Source organism: Setaria viridis, chromosome 4 (assembly GCF_005286985.2).
Source record: "Setaria viridis chromosome 4, Setaria_viridis_v4.0, whole genome shotgun sequence".
Taxonomy (NCBI): domain Eukaryota; kingdom Viridiplantae; phylum Streptophyta; class Magnoliopsida; order Poales; family Poaceae; genus Setaria; species Setaria viridis.
In genome coordinates this window covers 32,316,993-32,343,486 of record NC_048266.2, presented here as the reverse complement: position 1 = coordinate 32,343,486, position 26,494 = coordinate 32,316,993, and the positions used below count along the sequence as shown (strand labels likewise).

The window sequence follows — 26,494 nt, the reverse complement described above, 5'->3', positions numbered from 1 at the left end:
TGTAGGCGAACTGCGCGCGGGAGCGAAGAGCGACACGGCGACGCGGTCAGGGAGGAGGGGAACTGCAGGCCAGTCGATCCAATCACCTGACGCCACCTCGTCCGCAAGGTTCCAAGGGAAGGGGGGGGCCAGGCCAGTCGGTTCTTGCGTCGACATCGACGGGGGGAATCACCGCGGGCGGGGGGAAACTGTAGCGCGTGGACAGTGGACAGCGACAGGATCTGATTGGATCCATTGTTTGGCTGGGCTAATTGCATCACCTGGATGCAGCTCTGCGTTTCCTGGCTATAAAGCGAGCTGGTCTGTGCAGACCGGAGAGAGGGGGAGAGAGGTCTCCCCAAATTCTGCCTGCTTGGCTCTGGTTCAGTTCAGTGGTTCATTGTTTGGCCTCAGATCCGGAAGGGATCTCATAATTCAGAGAATTGAGTTGTGGCAAGGTTTGGCCTTTCCCTATCTCTTTCCATGATTCCATCCTCTGTGCGTTGAGTTCGTGGTGAGGAGCCGATGGTTCTTCTTGCTTGGGTTGGATTATGGGAGAGTCCATTTCCTTCTGTTCTTTGTGATTGTACTGGGTTCATCTGAGGTGAATTCGGTAGAGGATGAAGGTTGTTCTTATTTCACTAGTAGTTTGTAGGTTCCGTTCGAGTCCGGCAATTTTAGGCCAATAATGACGGTGTATTTGCTAGTTGCCATGGTGGGTTGTCTCGAGTTTTTTGTTGATGTGATTATGTGAATTGTGTTGGAAAGATTGGAATTTGGGGCATGGTTTAACTGGCCTACTACTTTTGTTTTAGGAAAGCTTATTTTGTCTGCTTACTCTGACTATGAACTGAAACTTGCTATCAGTTTTTTTTTTTCTCAATGGATCTGTATTGATTTAACAAAACTGCACATCTACTTAAGGTAATTAGTATGGCTAAATAACGTAAGAAATGGAAATGAAACTGAGTGTCCCACTCAAAACAAGATAAATTTTTTTTTTGAAAAAGAACAAGATAGATTTCATTATAGGAAACATATGAGCAAAAAGACATGTATATAATTGGTCATTTAAATCAGTAATCTATTGCACTGAATTGCTGACTGGAAATATTTCCCATCCAGGAGAGTCACAGAGATAAAGAAATATGGCGATCGGAGATGGATCATCAAACGGGAACCAGCAATCAGCGCGTAAGGAAATAAGAGATGAGACCACACCACTTCTTCCAGTCAAGGTGGAGGAGGATGATGGGTTTCATGAGTTCAATGGTGCTTCATTCTCAGGGGCAGTTTTCAATCTGTCGACCACCATAGTTGGGGCTGGAATTATGGCCCTGCCAGCAAGTATCAAGATGCTGGGCATTATCCCGGGAATTCTGATGATCATCATTGTGGCACTGCTCACAGAGGCATCCATTGACATGCTTGTCAGGTGCAGCCACCAGGGCAAGATTACATCATATGGGTGGCTGATGGGTGAGGTTTTTGGACAGTGGGGGAGAATCGCACTGCAGGCCTCCATCATCATAAACAATGTTGGCGTGCTAATTGTTTACATGATTATCATAGGTACTCTTAAACCCAGCATTCGGCCCTCTACTTCTAATATTACTTTTGAACATTTTGAGACGTACAGATGAAATGACTAGGTATGAGAAATGTAGTTCTCCAGGTACACTTAGTAGTCCTTTTTAAATGAGATGATGACACAGCACTTTTTGGGCATGCCTTTGGAGCCCATATAATTCCAATTTTTACTTAAAACTTTCAGATAGAATGTATTTTCAAATTCATGTGACCCAGCTTTTGATATGTGTTTCCTTAGTATATCGCTTTCTGGTTAATTCAAGAAACTTAGTTACCGCCTTGCTGACAATAGTTTCTCTCCTGCTGAAAAAACAGAGAAGGAAATTTTCCTGTTGAATAACACGTTGTTCCTTAAAATGAACTTTATATGCAATGAACCGCAACTGACACTGGTTCTTAAACTTTTGATAGGTGATGTATTGTCTGGAACAACATCAGCCGGTGTTCATCATCGTGGCATATTGGAGGGCTGGTTTGGAGCTCATATGTGGAATTCGCGTCCTATTGTTCTTCTTGCTACAGCTCTTTTGGTGTTTGCTCCACTGGTGAGCTTTAAGCGTTTGGGTATGTGTACATGTTTGCATGTTGTGAAAAATACCCTTCATCATATTCCCTATTTTTAACTGCATGTTAATAAAAATAAATCTTGTTATTTCCCACAGATTCATTGAGATACACATCTGCGCTATCAGTTGCCCTGGCAGTGGTTTTTGTTGTAATTACTGCTGGAATTGCCATCATCAAGCTTTTCAATGGAACTGTAGCAATGCCCAAACTTTTTCCAGAATTAGATGGTCTAAATTCTATCTGGAATCTTTTTACAGCTGTCCCTGTTCTTGTTACTGCCTACATCTGCCACTACAACGGTAAGCACTACCATCGAACAGATACCTTTCTGATTCTTCAAAAATTCAGATTCTAATTCATCCTATTCATGATTCTAAAGTTCACAGCATTGACAATGAACTTGAAGACAGAACACAGATCAAACCGATCGTGCGAACATCGCTGGTCCTGTGCTCCAGTGTTTACATTGCCACAAGCTTTTTTGCATATCTCCTGTTTGGTGAGGGCACACTGGATGACGTGCTTGCCAACTTTGATGCAAATCTTGGCATTCCGTTCAGCTCAGTCTTTGATGATATTGTTCGAGTGAGCTATGCTGCACATGTCATGCTTGTCTTTCCCATTGTCTTCTTTGCCCTTCGGCTTAACTTAGATGGATTGCTCTTCCCCACGTCGAGGCACATTTCTCATGACAACAAGAGATTTGCCATCATCACCATCACTCTCCTCACAGTAATTTACCTTGCTGCCATTCTTATACCAAGTATCTGGGACGCATTCCAGTTTACTGGTGCCACAGCCGCCGTCCTTATCGGTTTCATCTTTCCTGCCATGGTTATACTCAGGTAAATATATGTGTACTCTTGTGTATATTGCCTACTAGCTGATGCATTTTACATGACACATAATAACATGGCTTAATTTTTGCAGGGATTCTTATGGAATTGCTACCAAGCGTGACAAGATCCTTGCTGTGACCATGATCGTGCTTGCTGTTCTCTCAAATTCCGTTGCCTTATACAGTGATGCGATGAACATCTTCCGTAAAAAAGAGGTAGCCTAAACTGCAGACTTAAAAGGAGAACTGTCGTCGATGCAAGAAACATGGCTTCAAATTGCAAAATTCAGATTTTATGAAGGAAGATGATGATGCACTTGGATGCATGAACGAATACGGTCTCTTTGTCCGCAGTTGAGAATCCGATCACTTGAAAGAATGGGGTGCTTGAAGTTGGATGGTCTTCTGTACACAAACCGGCTCAGTGTCGAATTGAGCCACTTGCAATGTATGTATACGTTATGTGCTTGTATTAGCAGAGAAGAGAGTATGGTTCGGGAAAAGCTTTCTCCACAATAATGTACAGTTGTGCCAGTTTAGTTGAAATTTGTCAACGTGGATGTCTTGATTAAGAATAAAATGATTACCGTTCCCACGTTGCCATCTTTTCATTTATAGAGGAAGTTGCAAAATTCCTTAGCTGCCGGTGATGTTGCTGAAATTGCATTGCCGCCATTGAGGACCACTACTGAAACATACAAAAATTGTTATTTTTCTTGCACAGTTCCTTCCCCCTTCTGCAAATAAAATCTTCTTCTGTTGCGATTCTTAGCATCCAAGCCGGCCAATGGGTGCACTGGTAGAATCGTTGGGATCTCTGATTTCGATAGGCTTATCTTTCCGTCACTGTCAACCTGCTTTTATCCTAAAGAAAAGATGAAGAAGAAAGAGACTAGCAACTCGTCTCAGTACCAGACGAGTACCCCTAGAGGCCTAGTGCACGAGTAGGATTGATGTGCTGCCTATTAGTTTTACGGTAATCCTAAGACTCTGACGGTCCGAAATCTAAAAAAATCGGACAGTGAATCATTGATATTGCAACTCTTATTTCCGTATGTGTTTCACAGTGAATGTTGCATGAAACATAGTGTTTATATTGCGGAGAGAATTTTTCAATATTGCAATTATAGATTTTCGATGTTGCAGATGTTTTATTTTCATGTTGCAACGGAATGTCTGATAGGAAAATTCCCGTCCGGATGCTAGCAGTGCTGTTAGTTTTATTGCTGATTGATGAGTTTGGTTTGGAGAAAACCCGGCACATAACGACAGTCCATGAGTCCAATCAAACCAATGACTATGAATATATGATAGATTAGTTGCAAATGGGGCTTGATTAGAGCCGCAACTTGAGACGCTGAGACAGGAGTCAACAGAGAATGATTCGCTGATGGACCCTGATGGACCCAGATGTGATTTTCAGCTTTGGTTAACTTTGTGATTTGCAAGGAAGCCGTGAATTATTTGTGGTCCATAATTCTTATAACTCCACAGTCTACAGCAGTTTAGTTGGTGAAAAGATTATACGGGCTCGCTGATAGGAGTAAGTCGCTTGCACAAACAAATGCTCGCCCTCGCCCACTTTGCCCACCCTTGTCGGTATGACTGTGTTTTAGCGCTGGGTGTTTGTTTTCGAGATACCAAGGTTCATCGATCATATGCCAAGCTTCTTTCATAAAATGAGCCAACCTTGAAGAAAATAGGTAGTTTTTCATTAATTAAGAAAGAAAAATAATAGGTACCTAAATTCACGCTACAGAGAACTCAAACGTGATGGTTAGGATGCATGACCATACTTCCCATCCTAATTAATTGGACTAAGTTTATTCCGGTATCATTAAAAAGATTGAGCTAGGCCCACTTTTTCATGTCATAAGGAATGGTGCCGACCTGTATTGTGCTCAACACAGTCCACAGCCCTATACCAGTGGAGCGCGTCGTCCTGATACTATGTCAATAAAACATTGATGAGCCCACCCATTTCCCATGGGATCCACTGGCAGGGGACGCCGCCGCTGCAGATACCGCGACGGTGACAAGCGGTGCAGCTATGGACAGCTGAGCAGACCGGCCAGCGACCAGGGAGCATGCGTCCCGGTCGGCAACGGGGCAAGGTAGAGAGGAGTCGTGTACTCGTGTGTCAGGCCGCTGTGTGCGATGAAGCAGAAGTCGAGCGTGTGGAAGATTGTACAACTGTGCACCTGATGAGTTTGAACAGGTTGGAGGCTTGGGCCCACCAATGCATTTGCTTGCGAGCACGACGGGAACAACCTCATGTTTGATGTTTTCTCTCAAAACAGTTTCGTCGGTGAAGCAAAAAAACCTATTCTTACCTATAGTTTCTAGTTTATTTTCATCTTAGTTTGCAAAATAGCTTCACACTATGATATCTCAATTTGTACAAAGCCGATAGAACTCCTCCCAAACAGGTCTATAGTTTGGTTGTGGCATAAAAAAAACTTAGTTTAGTTGTTTGTATATCACTATGCCGGAAAACATTTTCATTGGCGGCCAAAACCAATTTGTGCTGGTGGGTCTGACTGCCAGCAGAAATGGTCTCTTTGCTAGCGGGTGGACACCCGCCAGCACAGATACGATTAGTATTGACGGGCAATTAGAAATCTGCTAGCAATGATATTTTAAGAAAAAATTAAAAAAAATGGTTGTAGCAGCTCTCCGGCAGCACCGCCGCTTGTGTCGCCTGGGCTGCCCACGCTGCTTGCTACAATCGCCCGCACTAGGCCGCACCCACCGCCCAAGGCTGCCCCGCCGGCGACGACCATCCACAACTGTGCCGCAGGCCACCTGCACCGACAGGCCGCCCGCGCCACCCGAGCCGGCCTCCCACCAAGCATCCCACGCCGCCTGAGGCTACTCCGTCGGGCGCCCGCACCGCCCGCCCAAGCCCCAGGTGCAGTTGCCCTGCAGGAGAAAGAGATAAGGTGAGAGAGGAAAGAGATAAGATAGAGATGTGAGGGTGCAGAAGAGAGACAGGAGGAGGAAGAGATAAATACCAAGGGAGCTGGGTCCACGCGTGCGTGGGGCATGCCGCGCCACCCGCGGGCCACCCGAGCTGGCCGCTTGAGGCTGCTCCGCCGGGTGCCCGTGCCGGCATCCCGCGCCGCCCGCCCAAGCCCCAGGTGCAGCTGCCCTACAGGAGAAAGAGATAAGGTGAGAGACGAAAGAGATAAGATAGAGATGTGAGGATGCGGAAGAGAGACAGGAGGAGGAAGAGATAAATACCGAGGGAGCTAACTCCACGCGCAAAATGCATTTGTGCTGACGGGTGACATAACCACCCGTTAGCACAAATGAGGCTATTTGTGCTGGCGGGTGGTTATGTCACCCGTCAGCACAAATACATCTGTACTGACGGGTTATGGGCTGGCCACTTGATCATTTGTGCTGGCGGGTGGTAATTTTACCCACCAACACTCAAAAATCAAGGTGCTAGTACAAATCATTTCTGGCGTAGTGTATACAGCTAATTATATTCTTTCAGTGGGCAAGACATCTACGAAAACCCAATGTTAGCATTGAATAGTCTAGTATGCGGTTATAAGAGTAGGGTATGTGTATATGAACATCTATCTATACCGTGTTTTTTAGCATTGAATAGTCTAGTATGCGGTCATAAGAGTAGGGTATGTGTATATGAACATCTATCTATACCGTGTTTTTGAAAAGAAAAGTACGTGAGCTAGTGCAACAAGAAATCTGATTCTTGAATGAGGGCAACATGGCTATGACACATGAATGCTTTTTCTTCCTCTCGACCCCATTTCTCTCATAGCCAGCCATTCCGTGCCAGTGCCATAACGTAATATATCTTCACCCATGACGTTATTGAACTAATATATCTCCTTTTGGATCCCCACCCTAGCACCATCAACCACCCTCACCTATCTCAAATAAATCATATGTATGTGTCTATTGTGTTCGTTCCCAAAGGGGGATTGTGCCCCCGTATCAGCATGTTTTATTCAGTAACGTAGGTTTCACGTGTAAATGGTATACTTCACATCCCATCACCGTGGCAATAAAACAGGTTGATTGTGAAAACTGACATCAATAAAGTATTGTTTAAAGGTGGTTAAAGCATTGATGTGTAAGCTGACATCAAACAAGCGGTTTTGCATGAATCTGGTCTATGGGATCTTGCTAACAGCTGAATTTTGATTTTCCGCTAGAAATACGCCTTCCTTCCGTGTTTATGGCTTACTATCAGCACGTCTTGAATTTTGCTCTGCTATGGTTCGGTTTGAGATCCTTGATAATACCTTCTTCAAGTATCAAATGAACATGCACCGCCTGTTGTCCAATTGATGCACCATGCTCGCAGCCGATCTACCTCCTCACCGTACTCAATGCTCCCAAAGAGGTGATTGAGGAGCTCGACCAAATCCGTAAGCGCTTCTTCTAGGCTGGGGATCAGGCTCTAACTAGCGGAAAGTGTAAGGTGAATTGGCCAACGGTTGGCCAACCACTGGAACTAGGCGGATTAGGAATTCTTGATTTTCACCTCTTCGCAAGAGCACTTAGACTGCGTTGGCTATGGCAGGAGAAAGCGGACCCAAACAAAGCTTGGGTGGGGCTTCCCATCACATGCTCAGACAAGGATAAGCTGTTGTTTGTTGCTTGCACGACCATTCAACTGGGGGACGGCGCCCGCACATCCTTCTAGCACTCTGCTTGGGCACAAGGAAGACGCCCTAAGGACATTGCACCTAAGATTTTTGCTGCTTCCAGGAAAAAGAATAGGATGCTAAAAGAAGCCATACGACACCACAATTGGGTGAAGGACCTGAATGTGCTTGAGTGCTTAACGGTGGGCCACCTCCAGGAATTTTTGGAGATATGGACTCCTGCTCAAGAAGTTCATTTGCAACAAGACACATATGATCAGGTAGCATGGAAGCTGTCACCCTCGGGCCTTTATTCAACAGCATCGGCTTACCGTGCTCAATTTATGGGATCCACATCCTGCAATCTCCGACAACTGATCTGGAAACCGTGGGCGCTGCCCAAGTGTAAATTGTTTGCATGGCTAATAATTCGCAACAAAGTATGGACGGTAGACCGACTGGCTACACGAAACTTGCCAAGAAATCAAGTCTGCCCTCTATGTAGGAGTCGGCCTGAGACAGCCCACCACATCCTCGTTGACTGTCGGTATTCTAGACGGATTTGGTCCATGGTGGCCTCCTTGATCTCCTATAATCAAATCAACCCAAACCAGTGGGCACACACGTCAACTGTCGAGTGGTGGACACACATGGGCGCCATGCTGGGAGTTCCCCGAAAAGGACTGCGGTCCCTCCTCCTGCTCGTCCGATGGCATGTTGTGGCTCGAAAGAAACGCTAGAACGTTCCAAAGAACCGAGCGTCCTGCCCATGCTCTGCTATCGCAGATAAGGGATGAAGTTCGTACCTGGAAGAGTGCCGGCGCGAAACACCTGGCAGACTTACTTGTGGGGGTATAGCCTTATACGGTATACATAGTATAGGCGGGCGCTTTGCTGGCGCCGAGTTTTCCTTTACCCTTGTTTTTTAAATAAACCTGTAAATCTCTTATATATTAATAGAAATAGCACAATCTGTGCCGTTCGTTCAAAAAAAATTGATGCACCATGCATACATAAATCATCTAGTTGATGAATTTGCTTAGAAGCTCTTCACCTAGGGACACTACGAATTGATCAAATGCTAATAATCCTATTCTTGAACAACAATTTACCTCTACGTTGTGTTTCTGCACTCTGCAGGATTGATCCAACCGGCATTGGACGATGCACTTTCTGCGAAGCTTGAAAGAAACCATTTCCCAGGTGCTCGTCTCCTGTCTGAAACTGCTTGCTAACGTTTGGCAGTTGAAGCAGCTGCAGTTGAACTTGAACTTTTCAGGTGGGTGTTTCAGAATTCAGATGTATTACCGCGCATTTCGCACACCAAATTTCATTTACCATCCAGGCATCCAGCTTAAGCTTCACGTTTGCACTATCTTTGAGATCAACATCTACAGGATGCTTAGCTGAGCTTGAGCTGTTGTTTTGCATGTGTTCGAGACCAAAATTAGCATCATAGGAACTTGCTATCTGAATCTGGGCAAGCCGGTCTATAAACCGGTCAGACCGGTTCTATTAACATTATCAAATCTCTGATTGGACTTCACCATTGCGTATATCTCGTTGAGACGATTAAACTGCATATGTAGAATGTCCATTTTGGAGTCCGGATGAGAGAGTAATGGCTCTGGCAAGATTCAGCCCTGTGCTGATCATTTAGATCGGTTTGGATGCGCAGTCTGACCGGTTTGACCATCCTAATCTAAGTTAGGAGTTGTATTTTGGCATGGAATTTGTATAACCTTTGACTCCTACTGGGGCAAGACCTCATCACCCTATAAATATAAAGGGCCACGGCCGATTGAGGATATCCCAATCGAATCGATTTACTATGCATTTACTTTTTATCTTCTAAACTCATTTTCCAACCTCCATTCTGTTTGTCTACTGATCTCCACGACCAGAGATGGTGTCCTAGGCTTGCTATTCAACCTAGGGCACGCCGGTGATGTCCAAGCCGTGACGGGGTCCCTCCCGGGCGAGAGCATCGACGGCCTTTGCTAGTTTGCTCGTAAACTAGTCATTCTTCATCATGTAAGTGTGTTGGTTATCTTTTTGCTAGTTTGCTCGTAAATCTAGCCGTCCTCCATCACATAAGCGTGGTAGTTATCCTCCCGAACGATCAATTTAGGCTAAACCCTAGGAAATCGATCTGACCAGGTTGCTGGACCGGTCTGACCGGCCTATGCAGCATCTTTGCTATTCGGTCTATTCGTGACCCGCACGCTTTAGTGCTTTTTTGTGTTGGCACTAAATTTGCACCAACACATTTTGGCGACTCCGCTAGGGAAGAAGATCTGGTTCCTAAAAACCGTTCTATCAAACCCTAGCTATTTACTTAATTGATTTACTATTTTAATTCGCCACTATTGTTGCATCTGGTCTTTTTGGATCGATTGCATCTATAATTGTGATATTGCATCATGCTACTCAAGATGATTGCATTGTGTTTTGCTTGCTCCTGCATATTAAAAATTAAAAGAGAAGCAAAGTGTTGGTTATTGATTGCTTGGATTATCAAGGATATCTGGATTTGTTCCAGAAGATCAGAAGCATCAAGACCTATCATGGTGGGCTATTCTTATGTTCCACAACAATATCACTACAGCGAGCCCAAGGTACAAGTTGCAAATACATTATTATTTTGCAAGTACCATGAATCCTCATGTTGATGTTGCTAGATATGATACTAGTAGGCATATTGCATCGGCTAGTAATTGTTCAGATGGAGTTACTTATGCAAATTATAATTCTGAATGTTATACACAAAAGCCATTGTCAAATAATATGCATGCTTTAAATTTTAATGCCACTAGCAACATACATCATTACTCTCACACATCGGCTGTATAACAAGTTCAAGAGCCGGTGGGCAATTATCAAGGCCAAACTAATATGGTGAGTTTGACCAATTATTTTGAGCCTTGTATGCAGCCTCAAACCCATGATCAATTGGCTAGGACCGGTTTGAAGTAGAACTAAGGGGCATAAAATATCAAAATCCATACCTTGAGCATAATTCAGTTTTGTGGCCCTGGTTTTAGAATACCTAATTTTGTTAAATTCTGTAGAAAGGATGGAAAATTTGTACAACATATAAAATAATTTGTCATACAATGTGGAGAATCTAGCTCTAATGAGATCTTGAGATTAAGATTATTTCCTTTATCATTGTCTGGTGGTGCTTATGTTTGTGCTACTATGTCACCAAATTTTAGTCGCACATGGTCTCAGTTAGAGCAGATTTTCCACCACTGGTTTAGAAAGGCTAATGAGAAAGATTGTGACATAAGTTTTGTGTACAATACCATGGATTATAATGTCAATGCTCGCAATTTGGCTCCTTACTCTAGCAATAGTTATAGCCAAATTAGTGAGACTTCAGCAAACATGGTGGTAAATGAGAAAATTGGCCATGCTAATTCTAGCTATTCGGCCTGTTATTCTCAACCATCGTATGCTGCACAACATGCTACTAGGGTGGAGGTTAAACCTACAATTTTAGCACCATATACAAATGCTAATAATCATAATTTGGCTCCAAGTGTTATTCATAACTATAGCCGAATTAATGAAAATTCAGCCGAATTAATGAAAATTTAGTAAGCGTGTATTTATCTCCACGTGTATAAAATCATGCAACAATTGTCGGATCGGGATGTTCTGTTTTTGAAACCAAAGAATCCAATTTTCTAGATGAGATGCACCAAGAATTGGAGATGATTCTTGCACAATTCTGACAAATTTTTCTTTCTCAAAGGGCGATCACTAAGGGAAAGCAAGATACACCACCAATCATTGGGAGTGGTAATGGAAGTAAAAATAATTCAGATTTGAGCAATAGTTCGGTTATTACAACAACTGAACCAAATAATGTATATTCTGAGTTTGTTACACCAAAAGAGTCAAGCTTAGTTGTAAAAGAACATGTTAAACATAAGAAGACAACTCTATTTATTTTTCCTGAAGCCGAAGGTGTCATGCGTTTTTCTAGTGATTATCGCACCATTAAATGATAAGTTCTGGCTGAAAGTTTAGAACATCGAACTATTTAAGAACATCACAGTGGAGGCAAGAAGGAAACATTGGCATGTCAACACAAGGTGATTTCTAGCAACTCTGGAAGCACCAGTCTGACCGGCCCTATAAACCGGTCTGATCGGTCCCTTCAGAATATGAATGTGGGCTACCATCAAGAGGAGAAGTATGATATCATCCACATCAAGGTTTCTCGCCTCTCCAATATATTTGACAAGGTATGCTTTGCAAGTAATTCACAATCAGATCATATATCTTCAGTTAATTCATCTATTAGTGAAAATTTTGTGAATGATTCCAAACGATCAATTGAGGATGGTAATTTACTTGCTAATCGTAGTATGCCTTCAGATTGTCTCAACCAATGCATTGTGAAAATTAGAAAGGCAGGTAATAGTAATACTTTGGCATTTAAATTTTCTCCATGTTCATTGCCAAAGTTTTCTCTACATGGTTTGCTTACGGTCATTCTGGATTTAAAAGTAAAAGATCAAAATCGAAAGTCATTATGAAATCCGATGCTAATATGGTGATAAGCTCTAAAGCATGGGGTATGAGAAGCACAAGGAAAGGTATACATGAATGGATCAGTGAGAAATCTGAACCATTTGCTTGCTTGACCTTAAAGCCTTCTCCACAAAAGCAGCGTTAGAAAAATAAAATATATTTTTGATTTGACTTCTTGTGATGATTTATTTGATATCTTGCTAGAGAATAATTTTATTAAGCTATTTGATCACAAAGTTATTCCATCACCTCTTGAATTAGAGGATCAAAAGTACTACAAGTGGCATAATTCATTTGATCATAATACTAGCAATTGGAATATGTTTCGCCAATTCATACAATCAGCCATTAATACCGGATGATTTAGATTTTCTCAAATACAAGAGGATGACTAGTTGACTACAATTGGTCTTGAAGACAAAGGATCATTAAATCAGTTAAAGTCAGCCGGTTCATTTAAAGATCCAAACTTAATTGCCAAAGAGGAAGATTTGAAGCTCCCAGGTGATGAGAAGGACATCGTCCATGACTTGCAAGTTCAAGAAATTATCGAGGATGATGAGCTTATCAAAATTCTAGAAGTTACTTGTGGGCAAATGGATTTTTCTCCATCGAATCAAGAACCTGTTACTCCTGCTGTGTTGGGTGAACAGGTCAGACCGGTTGGGCAAACAGGTCTGACCAGTTTGGACCAACAGATCACACCGGTCTCCCAAACCGGTCAGACCAGTTCAAGTCTGAAAAGTTCAGAAATGTTGAGACCTAAGCGTCCTGTAGTGAATGGAGGTAAAGATCATGTTAAGTACAATGGTAAAAAGCTGAAGCTCACTTCGATGAATTTCTGGCTAAATATCAAAAAGATAATGAGGCAAAGCGTGCTAATCGGTCAAATAATATTAAGCCATCAAGTTTACCTCGTAAACATAATTCTAGGGATTGGAATTGGCAAGGAGAAAGGTTTCATTCAGCAGCATCATATCCACCTATTGGGCCACCAATGCCAGTTCCATATGCTCCACATCCCACTAGTTTTCATTCTTACTCATCATGGGATGGAAATGATCCATGGGCACATACTCCTTCATATTTTAGACCATATCATGTAGAGTATGCAGCACCAAGAGAACCATCATGTGCCACGCAGCCATATGTTGAAAATGACCGTTTTGAGCAAAAGGATCGGTCTAGTGTTCAAAAGAAGAAAAGGGTTGTCAAGCAAGTTTATCAAATGAAAAAAGATGGTTGCAAAGATAAGAGTTTAGATCTGAATTCAGTCAGTAAAAAGCCAATTAATGTGTTAAGCACTTTGGCTACCAATGGCAAAGGAAAGGAAAAATCAGCCATTGATCCTCCAAGTGCTAAATCTGAACAAAATAAGTTGAAAGCACCAAAAAACAAAAAAAAAAGAGTGCTGCTGTCCAAAACTGAAGCAAAGCCAAGCCATCCACTTGGTTTATCAAATTGGTAGAAGAAGAAGCTACAAAAGTTTGGTGCTCAAGAGCTGAGAAAGAAGGGCATGGCATGGGTTCCTAAAGGAAGTATTCAAATTCAAAACAAGAATGATGTCCAAGCAAATGGTGCAGCACAGTTGAAGGGGAAGAAAAAGTCTGAGAGACAATCTTCAAATATGAGGTTTGTACCAAATCATCAGAATTATTGGTCATTACATCATCCATTTGCTTTACAAATGTCATATGTGCCTATGTCTTTGAATTCATTCTTAGATATGTTTGGTTATCCTTCATATTCTTATTTTGATCCTTGGATGCCACATGGGTCTTTATATCATGGAGATTTATCACCAAATTATTATGCATATTGATTAATTGCAATAGATGTTGCTGTTAGTTTTTAAAAGCCGAAATATGTAGATCATAGAGATGATTTTTTGTTCTTTCATATGTATCATTCTCTAAAATTTACTTCAGCTATACATATTTTTATGGATGGATTCATTATGGATGCTGCTTTTTTATTGTCCTTGGCAACATATATGGTTGATGAATCTCTTTGATCATTGTCCTAAAGCGATAACTTCCCGATCAGAGATCACTTATGACCTTATTGGTTGTTTCAATGCTCAGGGGGCAAGATGTAGCAAAGCATCGAAATTCAGGATCAGCGTTCTGGAGTGAGGAGTATCAGGCTGCAATGTCCAAAAAGACATTTACATGAGAGAGGTTGGTGCTTAGCAAATATCGGAGGGCACATCCTGGACAAATCGGTCTGACTGTCATTGAGACCGGTTTGACTGGTATGGCTACTACTTTGGCTATTGAAATTTTAGAACCTGGTGAAGCCGAGGTTAGTAGTTAGAAAAAGTTTGTTGTTGGATATTTGCATAATCCAAGATGTATCAAAAGAGAAGGGGAAAACAAACAAGAGGGGTTCAAGAGTAATCTGGCCATCATCAATTCCAAGGTAATTGTGTCATATTCACCTTTTGGGCTGATTACTCACCTACTTTATTCATGGTCAAATAATCTATGGATGCAATTTTGAATTGTTCTATATTTCTTCATTCTCATTTGAGAAGTATTGCAATGACCAATTGACATCATAGCAATTTGGTCGCTTTATATATCCACAATAGATTACAAGTGTGAGAATGACTTTGAATTAGTATCAAGAATCTACAGTCGAGGCAGTATGTACTTAGGCTTGTCTTACTTACTCATACAAGATGTATAAACAGCAGCAATAAGCTGAATTCTTTATATTGGGCAGGATCAAGTAATATGGACGATAGACACTATTATCCTTAAAAGTGGAACATGGTTGATGCACTTGTGCTCTACATTATTCCTATGGAGTTTTGGTTCTAATAAATGTTTGTGGTACACAAGCTTTACCAACAAATAGGGGGCATGTGTTCGAGATCAAAATTTGCATCATAGGAGTTTGTTGTCTGAATCTGGGCAAGCCGATCTACAAACCGCTCAGACTAGTTCTACTAACATTGTCAAATCTCTAATTAGACTTGACCATTGTGTAGATCTTGTCGAGTCGATCATGTAGAACGTCCAGTTTGGAGTCCGGATGAGAGAGTTATGGCTCTGGTAAGATTCAGCCCTGTGCTAACCGATTAGACCGGTTTGGATGGGCGGTCTGACCGGTTTGACCAGCCTAATCCGAGTTAGGAGTTGTATTTTGACACGGGATTTGTATAACCTTCGACTCTTACTGGGGCAAGACCTCCCCACCCTATAAATATAAAGGGCCACGACCGAGTGAGGATATCCCAATCGAATCAATCTACTGTGCATTTACTTTTTATCTCCTAAACTCCTTTTCCAATCTCCATGCTGTTCATCTACTGATCTCCACGACCAGAGATGGCGTCCTAGGCTTGATGGTCGACCTAGGGCACGCCGGCGACGTCCACGCCTTGATGGGGTCCCTCCCAGGCGAGAGCATTGACGACCTTGCTCGTAAACTTGTCGTTCTTCATAACGGAAGTGTGTTGGTTATCCCTTTGCTGGTTTGCTCGTAAACCTAGCCGTCTTCCATCACGTAAGCGTGGTAGTTATCCTCTCGAACGATCAATTTAGGCTAAACTCTAGGAAACCGGTCTGATCGGGTTGCTAGACCAGTCTAACCAGCCTGTGCAATATCTTTGCTATTCAGTCTGTTCGCGACCCGCATGCTTTAGTAATTTCATGTGTTGGCCCTACCTTTGCGTCAAAAGCATGTGAAGCGTCGTCTTATGCCGTTGACAAGTTCTTGCATTTCCGATGAGATGTAGTATTAATATGCAACCCCGTGCCTTATGCTTCACATTGCGTATTTATATATGAATTGAAATCTAGCTTCCGAATCAAACTCCTTTTCTGAACGAAATGCGCAGCAAGCGAAACCTCGTTGCCAGCCTGACATTCTTTCCAAAAGACACAAGCTGTTCCTGTTTCGGAGTTCACATGAGACGATAAAAAAAAAGGTGAGGGAAGAAAAGAAGTGGCTTAACGTAAGCTAACCAGGCGTCTCTCTGAAAACAAAAAAAGGCGTCAAGAAAGGGTACAAAGTTAGTTAACCTGTCTGCCAAAATCAACTTCCAGGTGGGGCCCAGCGCACCCTGGCCCCGCTTGCCAGTGGCAGGCGCCGCCCGTCACCTCGAGCCATCAGCAAAAGCGGAGGACGCGCTTTTCCCGAAAGCAACGGCGTCCCTGCCGCCGCCGGCAGCGCTAAAGCGAGCGGCGAGCCGCTTCACATGTTAGCTTTCCGTGTCCTTTAATGAGGTGGCGCCAAAAACTTTTCTCCCCCGTTTCCGTGAGGATGAATCCAAATTTGCCCCGAATTTAGCGCGGCTTTCAGTTTGGAAATTCGAATCCAGCCAGGCAGATGGACCCATGTTCGGATGGAAAGTTACGTGGGTAGGACCATCCCAATCCACATGAATACCGCAGCAGGATTGCGCACACGGCTGGCGCGGGAAGAGGTAGGGGCGCGTGGTCGCTGGCGCGATGGGAGAGGTAGGGCGCGCGGCCGCCGGCGTGGTGGCCAGTGCAGGGGAGAGGCAGGACGAGTGGCGGCTGGCACTGGGGAGAGGGAGGGGCGCGGGAGGGGCGGAGGTTGGGGAGAGGGAGGGGCACGCGGCGACCGGCACCGGAGAGCTCCGCCAATGGCTCAAGGTGTGGGGGGAAGGTAGGGGCGCGCGGTGGCCAGTGAGCTCGTCCACCGGCAGGCGCGACGGGGAGGAGCCGGGCGGCGCGTGCGGGGAGGAGCCGGTGCGTAGAGCAGGGCGGCGCGCGGGAGGAGCCGGTGGGCAGAGTAGGGCAAGGCGAGGAGGAGCTAGCAGAGCAGAGCAGGGCGCGACGAGGAGGAGCCATCTGGCAGAGCAAGCGGCGGCATAGCGAAGGGAGCCTGGGGAACAGAGGAAGAAGATAAGATTCGTGAAAAAATAGAGGACAACATATATTCCTCACATATGATAGGTGGGATTCATTAAAAACTGATGCTAACGGTGTTAAAATAACATCCACATTTCTGTAAATTCGATATTTTTTAACCAAACACGAGAGGAGTTGGATCAACTTAACAATCACAACCACACAATGTAGGATGGAGCCTCTTGACGACGGGTCCCAACTCAGTTGTTTTGTCTTAACAAACAAACCACCACCCCCCGCCCGCTGCTCGGCTGCTCCGCTCCGTTTCTCCCTTTCCCCTCCGATCGCGGCGGCAGCTTCCGCGAAAGCCTCCACTAAAAAACCGAGCTCGCCACGCCACGCGCATCTCCTCCTCCTCAACCTCGAGTCCCGCCACCCGGAGCCCTACTTGCTCCCAGCCTCCCAGCGCTCCCGATGGGCGCGGTGGCGTCGACGGTGGCGGCGCGGTTCGCGTTCTTCCCGCCGGCCCCACCGTCGTACGGGGTGGAGCCGCCGCCGTCGCCGGCGGCCGCGGCGGCGGACTCGGAGGTGGTGGAGCTCAGTGGGGTGCCCGTGGCGCGGGGCCGCGGCGTGGAGGCGCGCCAGCTGCCCACCAAGCGCGGCACGGAGGTGGTGGCCATGTACGTGCGCCAGCCCGGGGCGCGACTCACGCTGCTCTACTCCCACGGCAACGCCGCCGACCTGGGCCAGATGTACGAGCTCTTCCTCGAGCTCAGCACGCACCTCAACGTCAACCTCATGGGGTACGTGCCCGCTCTGTCTCGCCGCGCCTTTGCTGATAGGACTGGATACTCTTCGACGAGATCCTGCCTGTTGCGTGAGCAGCTTATTTTCATTATGATGTTAGTATCAGGCTTCTTGATTTGATAAAAAAAAGGAATACATCTTGTTAGGACTGTAATTACTGCCAGCAATGGGAGTCATGTATGTTCTAGTTTAGAGCTTGCCTGCTTGCTTTTGATTATTCAGGTACATTTGGGATCTTGCAATCGATCGAGCAATGTTCGACTCTGTAGCTGCTTCGTAACTTAATTAGATGCCTTATTTTCACTAGTAGAAATCTGTTATGTCATTTTGATAGAAATTGTAATCTAGAATTGAATTTAACTTGATGGGGAGAATAAGTGTTCAAGGTCGCCCACGCAGTTGGATTGTATATCCGTGGAAGGTTACTGTTAGATTCTGTATATGTACTTGTTTTGGAAGTTATGCCATGGGGCAAAGGGTGGGACATTATGTGGTCTTAATTGTTATATTGGTGGGAATGTCCTGGGCTGCAATAGTGCAGCTTATCTGTATGTGTGGTTCAGAAAGTTAGCGGTTCTGAGCACAGTGGGTGGGTTTCATTGAAGTTGGTAATTGTTTGATAGTGCATACTTAAGCTGACTGGAAAGTTTGGATGTTGATGTGCTGTACTATTGATTGAGGGGCACGTCTGCTCCATTGTCATCAGTACCAGAGTTGTTTGGAACTTCTTGGATCCTGGGAAGGAAGACCGGCTATATTGGAGATTTTGGTTGTGAATCTTGTTTGACTTGTTGTTGAGTGTTAAATAATCCCGTTGGTACTACAGAACTGCTACATTAGTTGTAGTTGTAGTGGGACCCATGTTGCCTAGGTAATCTTTGGTTAGAATTTGAATAACATCACTAATATATGAATTCTAGCTGTGCCTGATTGAGATTGACTATCCATTCACTTAACAGAGATACTGGAAGCTGCATATGTAGGGATAGAATCATGCTTAATGCTTACTTATTACTCCTTGTTTGTTCGCGCTCTACAAAATTTACTAGCTATTACCTCCCCATGGCTTGCCTAAAATAATCTAACATAAGCTGCATTCTGCCTCGCTGGTCCCCATGCTGACACACTGTCATTGACAGCATGAACTTCAACTTTCTCTGTCACCCATCGTATTGGGTAAAACCCTTAGTAACAAATTCCTTTGTCCAAATGAAATGTACTACGAGCATGCTTTCTTGTTAGCGGTGTCTCTCCTCTTTCCCCTTGACTCCAGCAGTTAGCCACTGTTGAAATTTGTCGACATTGCCCAGCTAAAGTCCATTTTCTCAATTTAAAAGTTTTATACGTTCGAGTTGTAGGTTTGAAATCTTTGTAGTACTTCCTATTTGGTTACACTTTGGCTATAGTAGTTGTCCACTGGCTTCTCTATATCCAAGTTTTGCTATTGGATTTAATTATGGAACTTTATTGTAGCTTTTGTTCTATAGAGACATTTTAGTTATCAGGTTTTGCTGAGGGGATTATGATTTCTAGTTTGCTGGCTATATTTAATAATGAGTTGGGATGAGCTGTTGATTTGGTTGGCTGGAACCATTGAGTTGTACAGTTGATCTAACACTTCATAACCAATTTGAAATCTTTTTTTTTAACGAACTAACCGATTGAAATCTTGTGGTATGAAGTATCTGGTCAGCTCCTCCCACTTAAGTTTTCTTATTTTTCATTTGGTTTCTTACTGGATCAACATCTTTTTTTTGCTATATTAGTGCTTTTATTATCCTAGTTTACCTTTTCTGCAGTAGTATGGTAGAGACCTGGTTACAATTTGATATGTAGTTTGACTTTTTAGCTTGTCCACCTATCAGACTGTTGCCTTGACACAATGAAAGTTCAGTATAATTTATTATTGTGCATTATCTCTGGCTTGTTTTGAACTTCCTATTGTGCTCATGATATATTTGCTTCTCATTTTGATGCCTCATCAGCCATGAACTTTGTGTGCCTATTTCACTCCACATTAGTAATTTCTGAATTGTACATTTTCCTGCAGTTACGATTATTCTGGGTACGGACAGTCATCTGGGAAGGTATAAATTCACATTTTTCTAGGAAAGTACTTTCCCTTTGCCCATTTTCTTTCATGCTGTTGTCTGAGTTCCAGCTCCCCAAATATAGCATGTCTGACCTGTTTAATTCCATTTTATTCTGCAGCCAAGTGAGCAAAATACTTATGCTGATATAGAAGCTGTTTATAGGTGTCTTATAGAAACTTATGGAGCCTCTGAGGAAAACATCATTTTATATGGCCAATCAGTTGGAAGTGGCCCTACTTTGGATTTAGCATCCCGTTTATCTCATTTGCGAGCAGTTGTACTACATAGCCCAATATCATCTGGTTTAAGAGTGATGTATCCTGTGAAACATACATACTGGTTTGACATATATAAGGTCATTACTTTACTTTAGTCCTTCTAATTTGATTATATACCTGATCTAATCACTACTAATTTATTTACAGAACATTGACAAAATTCCTCTGGTCAAATGTCCCGTCTTAGTAATCCATGTGAGTATCCGTCTGACAGCATATTTTAAAATAATGTTCAACTCCATGTGCGCACATGCATGTGTGTTTCTGTTGTCATTAAATTCTGTCTTGCAGATAGGGAACTTGGGTTCAAGGCTTTACATTTGATGATTATTTATCATTTTCGTACTGTGTTATTTTCAAAACATGTTCCAAGTTCCAAGTTGTTACCACTGATGTCCTGACATTTTTATTAAACTCTGCACATTTTGTGCATCTCAGTGGAGAGAACTAATGCAATTTTGTGCATACGCAAAGTTACTACACAGGGCAATGATATACTTTTTTGGGATCAATTAATTGGTTTACATATTACACAATCTCTCTGTACCACCGTACCTTCTCCCACTGTTGACTTAAGGAATACATTATTCTAGCACTGTACTTGAATACTGTTTTTAGTTTCCAGAGTTCAGGCCATAAGGTCCTTTTGCCTGGAGTCTTGACTGAGATGTCACAAGTTCCTGCATATAAAATGCTGGATATTGGTGTCATACACGAAGGACATAAGTATTTCATAATATTTCATCACTGTTAGAATGTCCTTGTGCTTATGTGATTGTTAATGCCATTTAGAAGGCAATTTTTCTTTTTCATTTTAGGAAGAATAGTTGGTCCAATTACTGTGTTACAAGATGTTCTGCCGATTGGCTACATAAATTTTTTCTTTTTACCACTTAAAGGCACTAAACGTATCTCATGTGCAGGGTACAGCTGATGAGGTTGTTGACTGTTCTCATGGGAGGACACTGTGGGAGCTATCTAAAGTGAAGTATGAGCCTCTGTGGGTCAAAGGGGGAAACCATTGTAATTTGGAGCTATATCCAGAATACATTAAACACCTGAAAAAGTTTGTCACAGCGATAGAGAAATCACCACCAGTGAAAGATGAATCTCTGGAGAGTTCAGGTCCCTCAGATCCTAGTGAAACAGGATCCGAAGGCACGGAGAGCTCAAGGAGAAGCACAGATATTAGGGACAAACCGAGGTCAAGCATTGACCATAGACCAAGCACGGATCGACGGGAGAAACCTAGGGGCAGCATAGACCGGAGAGATAAAAGCAGAAAAAGCGTGGATCAACTTGACAAACCACGGGCTAGCATGGATCAACCTGACAGGCCACGGAAAAGCATTGACCGGTTTGTCCATACGCTTCTATGCATTCTGTTTTATGTTTTATTGTGGATTTCTGTCCCAAGAGCTGTTCTGTTTTATGCCCTCTTGACTCTTGCAACGCCTTGATGTGGCAGATTTGGAGGGATGATGAGATCAGTCAAATTGTGCAATATTGACTGTTTCACTGCAGCTTCTGGGAGCTGAAAGTAAGGGAAGGTTAGTACCTGGTAGTCATCTGTATGTATTACATTTTGTATACTTTTATTCACTTGGTGTCTTTAGCGTGACTGGAAAAGGCATATTGGTTTGAATGAGGGTTTGTATTCTTTTTTTGTTTTCCCTGAATTGTTTCTTGAAAGGTTTTTGGAAGCCATTCACTTCCTAACTGATGGTGAAAAAGTTCGAAGAAAAGCCCAAGGCCATGGGGGGCACTCCTTTTGCGTAACTGTAAATATTTTGTACTATTGCACTTTTTATTTCTGTTAAACAGAAACGGCGTTCATAGAACTTTATCGAACTTCAATTGGGAGTTTTGTTTTCCCTGCGTGGTCAATTACACTATCCTGACCTGAAAGAGCGTGGTTTTCTGTTACTGCTTTGCATCATGTACTACCGTACCATGGTAAGCAAGCTGCGCAGGGATCACGCTGACATGTATGATGTAGTGAAGACTTGGAAAACTGACCATGAATGAAAGATTACCTTCCACCTTTACTCTCATCACTGTTTTTTATCTGATCCGAGGGATCCGCTGTGTTTCTAGCAAGTTTATCAACCATATTAGTGTCGGTGGGACTGGGAGCCTGGGACGGCCGCGACCCACGTGGGGTGGCAGCCTGCCTGCCGCCATGGCCAACAACGGGCTGCCTGCCTGCCCGCCTAGCCAGTTTGCTCATCCATTCGGCCCAACTAGCTTACCCAGCCTCTTAATTTGGGCTGGTCATGGTCGAGCTTTATAGGCCGAATGCAACTGGGCTGAACAGCGCCTGACCTGCTGCAGTTTTTCGCTCGGGGAAGAAGAAAAAAAATCTGTTTGTGAGTGTGATACGGACACGTAGGGATGGATAGTAGGAAGCTGTACTAGGAATAGGATCTGTGCCCAACAAAAACTTGAAAGTCACTCGTACAACCCTCGATCCGAGCCGCCGGCTGCCGCGAGGAGGAAAATGTGTCGCCGGCTGCTGGAGCCACGATCGGAGCGCGGGGAGACGGGAATCGGACCTCGCACGCCCTCGTGCTCCTCCCCACACCCCAGTAAGCAAATGAATGCAAATGATGATGCGCCCGCCGGAGCCCGAGGTCCCCGGCGCACGTTCGCCCGCTGCGCCACCCGATGCTTCTTCATCGGTTCCCTCACAGCTGCCCGGACTCCGGCTGGGGCCCAGCCGGATCGGACCCCGTAGCCGACCACCGGCGCGTCCAAACGCTGTTCACGCTGGCGGCGCTATGGCACGTTGCTCCGTTGACGCTCTGCGAGATGGCGACGGTTGCTCTCTCACTCTGTCGATTTTTTTTTTCTCACAGTTTCGTCGGGGTGTGTCAGACTGCCATGCCTTCGTTTGATGCATTCAGTAACAACCAGTGTATGTTCAGTTAGACAGTTACTGAGTACAGCCCTTGCATATGAAAATATGATGGTCTCCATTGTATTGTATTGCAAGAGTTCTGCTTTCTGGCTACATCATGCAGTTGCCGGGTCGCTCTTGTACGCAAGCATCACCTCCGGCACACGGATCCAAACAGACTGCAGAGCAAATCTGCGTCCATCCTTCTTACTAATGATTCAGAAACTTCTATTACTGGAAACTTCAAATCTACAACAGTTTATGTATCTCCGTGAAGGGCCCAAACTTAGAGCTCTTCACATCACAGTGCCTAGAAGGAAAACAGAGATTTCTTCAGTTCAATGATTCTATCACAAACACAGCATGACAAGCAAATCGCCCAACATCCGAGTTCGGATGGCCTCGGCCTGGCCAGCTCTGAATCATTTCACTTCAGATGCGCGAAACAGGCGAACCGCAAAGCCGAGGCATGGGCCACGCAGCTGGTACGACTTGAGTCTCGGAAGACCGTGTTGACTGTCTGAGAGAGTACCATTTCAGGTACAGTACCATTTGTATGAATCTTCACACCAGGCGCAGAGAGGCCTAGGACCTGTGTTCCCCAGCTCATGCGCCCAAGCTGCCAAGCAGCGGAACCGAAGCTCGAGCTGGCATCCTGCTCATGCTTTTCGCGGCCACTTGTCATGGCCAACACCTGAAAAGAGGAAAAACCGTCTTGTTAGTTTACGCTCAAGTCATGTGCTAACTTCTAAGAAGCGGAGCAAATTCAACCAGCTGAAAATGAAGATGATTCTCCATGCGTTCACTCTCCCAAGTCCCCCTAATTCATTTTTCAAAAAAGTCCCCCTAATTCAATCCTACTGACAGTGGCGGTCATTGTCGAACACAAGGCGTGCCCTTGCATGCCGAGGGCGTCTGGTTCACGCCCACCAATTTACCACCAGTTAAATTTTAGGCTACCACCTAGGAGTCTGATGAATCAATACGGTTTAAGGTACATATGGGGGCACCAAGAGCATTACTTAAGATCAAAGGGAGGTGAAACTCTAGGTTCCGGCCTTGGTCACCGGAAAACTTTCTAGTTGGCCACTAATTTTTGCCTCTTCTTCCTCACTGCATGCATTGGCAGCAGCACTGCGGGCAGAGGGCCCAAGGCACTCCAAATCTTCTATCCCAAGCAATTTGCCGATCCTTGGAGCACTTTTACAATGCATTAGATCCTTGGAAACTGCTGCTTGGCAAATGGCAATGGACAAACTTTGAGTAGTTCCAAGCTCATGAATATACTCAAGCCAATAAGAAAATGCTGAGGCCACAGATTATTGTATGGATGAAAAGTACAGGTGCAGCATTCTATGGACAGGAGATATTGCAACTCTACTTTGACCAATGGAGGGCTCATGTCTCTGCAACCCTATAAATCTAACCTTCCTTTTCTCCTTCCCTTTCTCTTAGTTACAAGACAGACATACCTAAAAGCAGGGCTAGACAGTTAGTTATGCAGCCGTTAAACTGTATAAGCTTCTTGCTCGGGCTGGCCATCCTCTCGGCCACCCTCGGCCCCTTCGTCACCATTGCACATAGAGGTAGATATCAACACTTCTCCTTTTTGTGTTTGCTTACTCGAGCCAAGTTTTTTCCTCCCAGCTCATTCCATTCTCGGTGTAAGTACAGATGTTTGACAAACTGACACACCTACTGCCTGTTCTCAGAATTGCTGATGGTAACTGGCAGCAAGAGCGGAGCAGAAATCAAGCTGGTAAGAATCGTAAGCACTGTGAAGTTATAGAATCTTGTAGCCTCTAGCCAGGACTCATCCCTGAATACAGTAACTAATGATGTGTCAAATCCAGGAACTTAGTGTCGACAAAACCAGCACACACGAGGAAGTTAGAAGCAATGTATTGACAGGACGAAAGCTGGCTTTTGGAGACACAGCCTGAAGCAGAAGGATGCACAGAATTCTGGAAGCAAAACAAGCTCAGGTGCAAAACATTCTGTTGGAAAATGCGGGCACGGAGGAGGGAAGGATTTGAGTGTGAACTGTTATTTTACAAGTAGAAAACCTCCACCAAAGGTTTACTTTGATGGACACATTCCCTTCACTGCTGATTACCGTTCACCCCGGAAACACCCTCCCAAGAACAACTAGAAGTAGATAGGGTACAGCCAAGTAACTATAACTAGCTTTTTTTTCATTTCTCTTCTGGTTTGCCATCATATATGTCAAATATGGCTTTCCTTGTTAGATACACGTGTTTAGTTATGATAAAACAATAATTTGTTGTCTTTTTCCTTATGTCATGATAATGAAGTTTATGCTCCTTTTGGGAAAAGGTCAGCATTTATGCACCATTTTATTCAAGATATACTAGTAATTTTCAATTTTCTAGCTGTTACAAGCTTTGCAAAGAAATAATATTTCTATACCAAATAAACAAATAAAACAAGGAAATCCTACATCAACATTTTCTGTTCAGTTTGAATATTGTTACATTCTTAATGCAGGAGAAATTAAGAATTACTCAACTAATTCAAGTGCGCCTTCAAACCTTAAGGTGATTTCTTCCTCCTTCCCAACATCCTATATATACATGTTTTCTTGGTCAAAAGCTAGCATAAATTTATATTTTATAGTAGTTACATGAAATTTAAACAAAAATGCAATTTCATACTTCCACATTTGCTGGTATCGGAGTATTCTTTCCAGCAATATATGGACATGAGCATGAACATGTCAGATAGAACAAAACTCTACACAATATTGTCAGATAGTAAAATACCAAAGTAATTTTGAGGTATTACATCATAATCTCAACTTTGAAATTCATGAATACAGCTTTATAGCAGAAAGATATTTTCTAGGAACCACTGTCCAAATATAGACAATCTGTCCCAGAGAGCCATCATGGCAATGACAATCCATCCAGATTTTATTTTCCCTGTTTTTCCTTGATTAGTGGATTATGGTCCGATACTAATTTCCTAGTAAAATATCTCAGGATAGTAGTAGCTCCAGGATTCAGGCAGGATCATCCACGAAAAGAGTAAAACTAGAAGGAAGCACATCAGTGATAGCACTCAACATTCCAAATACTCAACATATCAGAACATTGCATTCCAAGCATTCTTCCAGGAACTCAAAGGCAGGGTCCAAACAAGAGCTGAAGGATTCCATCGTTCGCAGCACATTATATAGAATTAATGAGGATTCAAAAGAGAAAATGCTAGAGGCCAGTGATGAAGTTCTGAAATTTCTTAACAAGGATTACCATGCCTCTCCCCATAAGAGGAGACCTGTTTATAATTAAGAAAGGGCAAGGCACTTATGCCAAATCCTAGTCTTTTAACCTAAGTTATTAATGCTCTGGTGGTGATCCAGTATGGTCTACTGCTGTTTCCCTTTCTATTGTGTTGTAAGGAATAATATGCCCCCATTCATGCTAA

At 43.7% G+C, this 26,494-nt stretch overlaps 2 protein-coding genes and 1 pseudogene across 3 annotated transcripts; all 3 read left to right on the top strand.

The window, feature by feature from the left end:
- The first annotated feature begins 194 nt into the window (after window positions 1–194).
- LOC117852255 (amino acid transporter AVT6A) lies at window positions 195–3,569 on the top strand. Its single transcript, XM_034734268.2, has 6 exons — window positions 195–437; window positions 1,105–1,551; window positions 1,981–2,133; window positions 2,232–2,435; window positions 2,516–2,981; window positions 3,067–3,569. Exons 2-6 carry the CDS (start codon window positions 1,128–1,130, stop codon window positions 3,197–3,199), a joined length of 1,380 nt encoding a protein of 459 aa, XP_034590159.1. The 5' UTR covers window positions 195–437; window positions 1,105–1,127; the 3' UTR covers window positions 3,200–3,569.
- A 13,686-nt stretch (window positions 3,570–17,255) lies between these two features.
- LOC117854235 (uncharacterized) lies at window positions 17,256–22,200 on the top strand. 2 transcript variants are annotated; one of them, XM_034736537.2, is made up of 7 exons: window positions 17,256–17,773; window positions 19,828–19,864; window positions 19,989–20,225; window positions 20,296–20,343; window positions 21,072–21,505; window positions 21,617–21,698; window positions 21,842–22,200. In XM_034736537.2, exons 1-6 carry the CDS (start codon window positions 17,445–17,447, stop codon window positions 21,684–21,686), a joined length of 1,155 nt encoding a protein of 384 aa, XP_034592428.1. In that variant the 5' UTR covers window positions 17,256–17,444; the 3' UTR covers window positions 21,687–21,698; window positions 21,842–22,200. The 2 variants fall into 2 exon arrangements, with proteins under 2 accessions (XP_034592428.1, XP_034592427.1); XM_034736536.2 differs by having other exon boundaries at window positions 17,257–17,773; window positions 21,617–22,200.
- Window positions 22,201–22,815: 615 nt separating this feature from the next.
- On the top strand, window positions 22,816–26,494 carry LOC117853192 (uncharacterized; annotated as a pseudogene).

Excerpts from the sequence above, each read along its gene's own strand:
- LOC117854235 (XM_034736537.2), top strand. The coding sequence starts at position 17,445 with ATGGGCGCGGTGGCGTCGACGGTGGCGGCGCGGTTCGCGTTCTTCCCG. Across the intron at positions 17,774-19,827 it reads CTCAACGTCAACCTCATGGG|TTACGATTATTCTGGGTACG; the intron begins GTACGTGCCCGC and ends ATTTTCCTGCAG. Across the intron at positions 20,344-21,071 it reads GTCCCGTCTTAGTAATCCAT|GGTACAGCTGATGAGGTTGT; the intron begins GTGAGTATCCGT and ends TCTCATGTGCAG.
- LOC117852255 (XM_034734268.2), top strand. The coding sequence starts at position 1,128 with ATGGCGATCGGAGATGGATCATCAAACGGGAACCAGCAATCAGCGCGT. Across the intron at positions 1,552-1,980 it reads TGTTTACATGATTATCATAG|GTGATGTATTGTCTGGAACA; the intron begins GTACTCTTAAAC and ends AACTTTTGATAG. Across the intron at positions 2,982-3,066 it reads CCTGCCATGGTTATACTCAG|GGATTCTTATGGAATTGCTA; the intron begins GTAAATATATGT and ends TAATTTTTGCAG.